General features: G+C 43.0%; 1 protein-coding gene across 1 annotated transcript in view; it reads right to left on the bottom strand.

Moving 5' to 3' along the window:
* Nucleotides 1-268: 268 nt before the first annotated feature.
* The window catches only part of SCN10A (sodium voltage-gated channel alpha subunit 10), a 102,659-nt gene continuing 95,752 nt past the window's right edge, over nucleotides 269-7,175 (bottom strand). The window contains exon 27 of the mRNA XM_009201166.3: nucleotides 269-4,662. Coding sequence (XP_009199430.2) covers nucleotides 3,449-4,662 — 1,214 coding nt within the window. The 3' untranslated portion in view covers nucleotides 269-3,448. The remainder of the gene's footprint in view (nucleotides 4,663-7,175) is intronic.

Here is a 7,175-nt window from a genome sequence, read left to right as displayed (position 1 = left end):
AAAGGATGAGTTCATGTCCTTTGCAGGGACATGGATGAAGCTGGAAGCCATCATTCTAAGCAAACTATAACAAGGACAGAAAACCAAACACCGCATGTTCTCACTCACAGGTGGGAGTTGAACAACGAGAACACATGGACACACTGCAGGGAACATCACACACTGGGACCTGCCGGGGGTGGGGAGATGGGGGAGGGATAGCATTAGGAGAAATACCTAATGTAGATGACGGGTTGATGGGTGCAGCAAACCAATATGGCACATGTGTACCTATGTAACAAACCTGCACATTGTGACATGTACCCTAGAACTTAAAGTGTAATTTTAAAAAAAGAAAAAAACAAAAGAGTTGTCTTCTTAATGTATTTGTAAGCCTTCAGCCTGTCTTCAACTCCAGACTGAAGCTCTATCTTATTTTGCATCCCTAGCACTTAGAGAAGTGACTTCACTTTTGTCTTAGGCAAATGCTCCAGCACACCAGGGCTCTGCCTATACCTACTATTCTGTGTTAACTGGATGTTCTGAATTTGCCATCTGTGTCTACGTGTTATGCAGTTTAATGGTATAAAAAGTTAGGGTGGTGTTTATGGTGGAGGCATATTTTTGAGAACTTGCAGGTTTCAGATATTTGTATAGCCAGCATCATTGTCCTGTCTCTTATCTCCCTTCAGTGCTAAGGTATCCTCACATATTCTGGTCCAGAGAGATTCTAGTATTATCTCTTGTGGGTGGGGTTCAGAAGGTAGCTCTGGCTCTCAGGTTGGCTCGCATAGAAATCTAGTTCCTACCTTGCAGTTGTACCACCAGGTGAACTTGGAAACTGGATCTAGCGAAATTTTCAAAAGATAATCTTGCATTTGGATACATTTCCAAAAACTCCGTGTCATGCAAGATGTATATATTGCATCCCTTTTCCAATGGTTCCCATTACAATTTGGGAAATGCATTTGTGTAGAAAAAATGAGAAATGTATTAGTTTCCCTGGGATGCTGTAACAAATTACCAGAAACTAGGTAGATCACAATAATAGAAATTTATTCTCTTACATTTCTGAGGCTAGATGTCTAAAATCAAGGAATTGGCAGGGCCGTGTTCCCTCTGAAGCCTGCAAGGGAGAACCCTTGCCTTCCGTGCCTCCTTCTAGCTTCAGCAATCCTTGCCATTCCTTGGCCTGCAGATGTATCTCTCCGATTTCTTCCTGTGTCTTCATACAGCTGTCTTTTCTCTGTGTGTGCTTTTTCTGCATCTTCCCATGGTATTCTCCTCTCTGTGTGTCTCCGTTCAAATTTCCCTCATATTTTAATGACACCAGTCATTGGATTGGGGCTCACCTTCATCTGAATTTGTTTATGTCTGCAAAGACCTTAATGTCAAATAAGGTCACAATCACAGGTACTATGGATTAGGATTTCAACATACCCTTTTAGGGAACATTATTCAACCCGAAGCATAATTCAACATAAAGTTGAATTATGTTCCTATGTTTAGGGAACATAATTCAACTCAAAGTAAGAATACTTCTGAGAATAGTATCGTCTACTTTAACAGAATCAGTCTGATGGTTGGGCACACTTAATTCTTTCACATATCATTGTAAAAATAAACCTGTGCCCAAACTCTCTGTCCACTTAGCTGTCTTATAAACACTTGGGCTAGTAAATCCACATGGGATTTAGATGTTGAAGAAGCTGCACAGTCAGTCTCTGTGCTCCCTGGTTCAGTGTTACAAGAAAAGAAGAGCTATTTGGTTGAACTCATCTTTTAGAATAAATTAGGCATTCAGAGAATAGCTGATTTGTGGTGAGATGCCTTGGGCCCTCTGCTATCCCATCATCATCTTATTAACCTGCATCTGTGGATGCTGCCAACTCCCAATAAGCACCTTGAAAGCCTCTTTGACTTCTGATGGGCTAATAATGACAGAGAAGGCACAGCAAGGCCTCAGCAAATCTGTATCCTTGAGGCATGTGATATGTATCAGCCACTGTGCTTTGTAATTATGCAAATGGAAAATCTTATGAAATGATCAAATATATATCCAATGAATTGGCCTGAACTTTGTGATTGTGGCTGGGAATGGCCCAAGAGTTAATGAAGATCATGATTGTCATTACAATCCCTATGTCTTCTGTTGTCATAGGGAGTCTGCTTTCCTTCATCTCAAAATCTGCAATGCGCCTTTGGCCTAAATAAACTCCTCTGACAATTCTCACTCTATTCAGTTCATACAATTAATCTTTTGGGGGCTTAACTCCTATTTTATCTCTTGTTCTTGGAGCAGTGCCCATCATATACTAGGTAATTAATAATATTTGCAGGATGAATGAAAGAAACTACTGGCCATACCTTTTATATACTGGATCATCATTCTCATGATTATACTTTTTCTTCTGATTATACTAACTATGGAGTCCTGGCCGCCGGGTAATGTAAAAACTCTCCTCCTTAATGTCTGATTATGATATGTGAACAGACTCTGGAATGTATTCAGAAGCTGCCTCTTCAGCTACACAACAGAAAGGTCCAGCCATTTCAGCCTCAGAGAAGAGTGTTTTTCCCATATAAATGGGGCAGGCACCATTGAGTTCTACAACATGAGACGTGAAGGCTATAGACAGCATTCATTTTCTTCCCTTCCCACCAATTTTACAAGTGAGGAAATTGAAGTTAAGAGGGGAAAGTCTTTAGCCCTGGTCAGCCAGGCAATCAGTGGAAAAGTTAGGATTCCAACTGGCATTTCCAGATCCCAGGACAGCGCTCTTTCCTGCTCCACCCAGCCTCAATCTCAAACTGAAAAATATCAAGATCCCAGAAAGTGAGGGGTAAGTGACTCATGATACATGTCAGTATCACAGAAATAAAAGAAAAATAAAATGATGCTTTAAGATATAACAGTGGTGTGGACATACCTTTAAAAATAATAATTTTAATGGATATCGCAAAGGTTTTTCAAGACATGGGCCACAGGTGTTACCCTGGGTCAGAGCAGTTGTCCGACAGCTCTCACATGCAGTCATGCAAAATCCTAAATAACATTGCCAATCTCTATGTGGTGCTTCACAGAGGACTACCTTGCACCTTAAGTAATGTTCTTGTTCTATATCTTTGGAAGTTCTGGTCCTGAGAAGTTTGTCTCAGTAAGTATAATCTGATTACAATCAAAATAAAAGGACCAGGGATATTTTCTGGAGAGTAAGAGAACCCGTGATCTGATATTGAAATTCAGAAGGGAAATCACAGTGGAAGTACTCTTGGCTTCTGACTCCTTTTTGTGTATGAGGGCTTTTTCAAAGGTGGTTACCAGCTGCATTCCCTGCCCAGTTCTGACATTGTGACCAGTGGCATGCATTGCCGAGGCTGTAGCTGGGTGTGATCTGTAGCGGGAAAGAGTTAACACAGAGCAGAAGGACACATCATAACTGAACATATTCAGGCTGGAGTGTCCTCACTAGGGCCCAGGGGCAGTCACCTCTGTACTGGTGGCTTCATCTTCATTTTGTATTGAGCTAGATGTCCTCATGTTGACTCTATCACTAAGGCCTCTAGTGACACTCTCATAGGATGGTGGGAAAGATGTGGCAGATGCAGTTGCAGATTTGTCTGGCAGTACACAATTTTCATTTGCTGTGAATGCAACAAAGGCTTCATCTGGGAGTGATGCAGCCTCCTCCTCAGCTCTGGGCACATGTAGGGTGTTGGAGAGTGCCATGGAGCGGTGCAGCACATAGCTCCGATAGGCCTTTTGAATGACAGTGGCTGAAATGTCTTCTTGCTTCCATCGGAGAGTGGTTGCTATTGGTTCATAGGATGACTTTGAAAGATTAGTTGCCATAAATTTCTCCTCCATATTTGCCTTCAGAGAATCCAACTCCCCGGACTCTCCTAGGACATTCTTGGTGAAAGCAAAAAGGATGTCCAAGCAGTGGATCTTGTCTCCAGGGACCAAAGGCAGGTCCATCTGGATCAGTATATTTCGATTGGGTTTTGGGATTCTCAGGGGACCAGAGAGAGTGTCTGCAAAGTCTGAGAGAGCAGAAAAGGTAATAAACTGAGTAGCCTCTGGGTCAAACTTCTCCCAAGTCTCATAGAACATGTCAAAGTCGTCCTCACTCAGGGGCTCGGTGCTCTCCTCCGTGGCCACGTTGAAGTTCTCCAGAATCACTGCAATGTACATGTTGACCACGATGAGGAAGGAGATAATGATGTAAGTGGTGAAGAAGATGATGCCCACAGCTGGGCTCCCACAGTCCCCTCTGGTGCCATTGCTGTTGGGCAGATTGGGGTCACAGTAGGGGGGCCCCGTGTTGAGGATGGGGCTGAGGAGGCCATCCCAGCCGGCTGACGTGGTGATCTGGAAGAGGCACAGCATGCTGTTGGCGAAGGTTTGGAAGTTGAACATGTCGTCGATGCCAGCCTCCCACCTCACATGGGGAAAGCTGGACATGCCGAAGATGGAGTAGATGAACATGACAAGGAAGAGCAGTAGCCCGATGTTGAAGAGGGCAGGCAGGGACATCATGAGGGCAAAGAGTAGTGTGCGGATCCCCTTGGCCGCTCGGATCAGTCTGAGGATGCGGCCGATTCGGGCCAGGCGGATGACTCGGAAGAGCGTCGGGGAGAAGTAATTTTGAAGCGACTTAAGAATTGCAGAAAAAACCAGGCCTTTAAAAGAAGGGGGAAATTATCTAATTAGTATCTCCAGCTGTGAGACCTGACAAAGTTGGCTGTGATGGTACTCTGCTTTGCTTGGCATGGACCGCCACTTGGGCATCCATATTTGAGGACTCTGGGCCCTCGGAGCCTGGCACGGTAGGTAGCACAAAGTAGGGGCTCAGTAAACGCCCATTGCATAAGTCCTCTCTTCCTCATCAGTCTTACCCTTCCTACCATGTTATCTTGCCTCCACCCAGAACATCCTCTTGGTCAACCTCCACAGTCAAAAACTTATCTTCTGCAGCCAAGTTCAGCCGGAAGTGATTGCAGTTTATTCCACAGGCCCACAGTCTTTGGCCTGTTTTTGCCTATGACACAGACTCTGCTCCTCCCTGATACTGCAGCCTTTGGGTCATGCCCTTTCCTCCTCTCTGGTCCTGTGCTCTGTGAAGGCCATGACCCCCTGTGATTCCTCTCCCTACCTCCTACTGTGAAGATTGACTCTGTTTCTGGCACCTGGTCCCATGGCTAATTGTATGGAGTCTGGTGTTAATTACAAGGGGGCCTGAGGAGTCGGGCAACTGGCTGACAGCTAAAGTAGAATGGCTTTGAATGGCCAGCTGTCTGCACAATGGCTTAATTTGTTTTTGTTTTTGTTTTTGTGTTTGGTTCCAGCTGTGTTTGAACTTTATGTTAGGGCCTGGAGATACGGTTTTTTTGGGGGTCAGTTACTGCCCCCAACTCCAACTAAGAACAAAGTTGGAAATATAAAGAATGTATATGTGCCTCTATGTGATGTCTAATTTGAAGATGTTTGAAGCTTAGTCTTGGGGACCTGGGGAACCCTATTTGTACCAAAGGCCTCCACCAAAGATGAGGCAAGGCCTTTAGGTAAGAGAAGTTCAACATCTCACAGGAAAAATGGTGAGGGATGTAGCATCAAGCTCTCGCTCCTTGCCGGGTTCCTTGGGCCCTCTCCCCTAACCTGCCCTTTGTGGTTGTGCACATGGGTCACAATATTGTGTTGGAAAGAGGAAGAAAGTATAATGGGACTTGGGAAATAATTATAATTTTGGATTATAAAATCTTTGTGGAAGACCTTTTGTGAAATTCCAGTTTAATTAGGACATGTTCCCATAGTGTAGGGTACATTATTTGTCTATATACTCTGGTAAAATTTTCTGCCAGACAACTGGTCTACAGCATATTTTAATTTGCTCCAGAATCTTATTTTAAGGGAGAATGAGTGCTTGTACTTGTAACAGTTAGATATCCAATTGCCTATTGCTGGTGAGAAGGAAGAAAGGGAGGTAAGGAGAGAAGGCAGAAAGATTGATATAGTGGGTTTTTCTGCTTATTTTCCAGCTCTATAAGGGATTCCTGCCCCAGCGGATGGTGCTACCCTGTAAGTCACAGGAACTGGTAGTTCAGATATCCCCATCACAGAACTAAGTACTTGGCTATGTTTTATTTCTGTATTTCTGATACATAAACAAGCTCCCTTCTTTAATATAAAATCAAAATAGCCTTCGGAATCTTTCACTTTGGAAGACAAACAAAACAAAACAAAAATGAAAACAACTAACCAACCAACCAACAAAAACTCCTATTATGCTAAGTGAGATAAGCCAGACACAGAAGGACAAAAACGACATGATTGCATTTATATAAGGAATCTAAAATAGTCAAACTCATGGGAGCAGAGAATAGAATGGTGGTTTCCAGGAGCTGGGAGGAGGGGAAATTGGGGAGGTGCTTGTCAAAGTGTACAAACTTTCAGTTATGTGACATGAATAAATCCTAGAGCTCTACTTAGAGCATAGTGCCTGTAGTTAGCAATACCGTGTTGTCTACTTAAAAATTTGCTGAGAGAATAAATCTTAAGTGTTCCTAGCACTCAATAAATAAATAAATAGGCAGGAGGAAATATTTGGAGGTTATGGACATGTTTCTGGCATTGATGGTGGTGATGGTTTCATGGGTGTATACTTATATCCAAACTCATAAAGTTGTGTACATTAAACATGTACAGCTTTTTACATGTGGATCATACCTCAATAAAGTATTAGAAAACAGAGCAGCAATATCAGAATAAAACAGGAACAAAAACAAACTGAAATCCCCAGAAATACATGCAACCAAAGGCTGTGTTTCAGCACCAAGGTGGGGAGGTTGATGAATGCTGCCAAGTTGTATTTAGATACTCTCAGCTCTTGGTAGTAAATCAGTGGGAAATTAAATCTACAGCTATGCCCCAACATGAAAAGTAAGCAGGTCAGGATATAACCAATCAATATACATTGATAATGCCAGGTGAAGCTGGTGAGCTGTGATTTGGCCTTTATAGGGTCAAACTTCACCTAAACCATAAGTCCAGGGACAGTCTCTTGGCTGTTGGTGACAGGCAGCAAGTTCATTAGAAGATCAGAGCCTAGTCTAAATTCAGCTTCACCCCTTGGAAACTCTGTGACCCTGCATAATATTCTTGATCTCTGAATCTCAATTTTAAATGTATAAAATGA

Source organism: Papio anubis, chromosome 2 (assembly GCF_008728515.1).
Source record: "Papio anubis isolate 15944 chromosome 2, Panubis1.0, whole genome shotgun sequence".
NCBI classification, from domain to species: domain Eukaryota; kingdom Metazoa; phylum Chordata; class Mammalia; order Primates; family Cercopithecidae; genus Papio; species Papio anubis.
The sequence above is the reverse complement of the archived record's forward strand: the minus strand, read 5'-3'. Positions and strand labels throughout refer to the sequence as shown.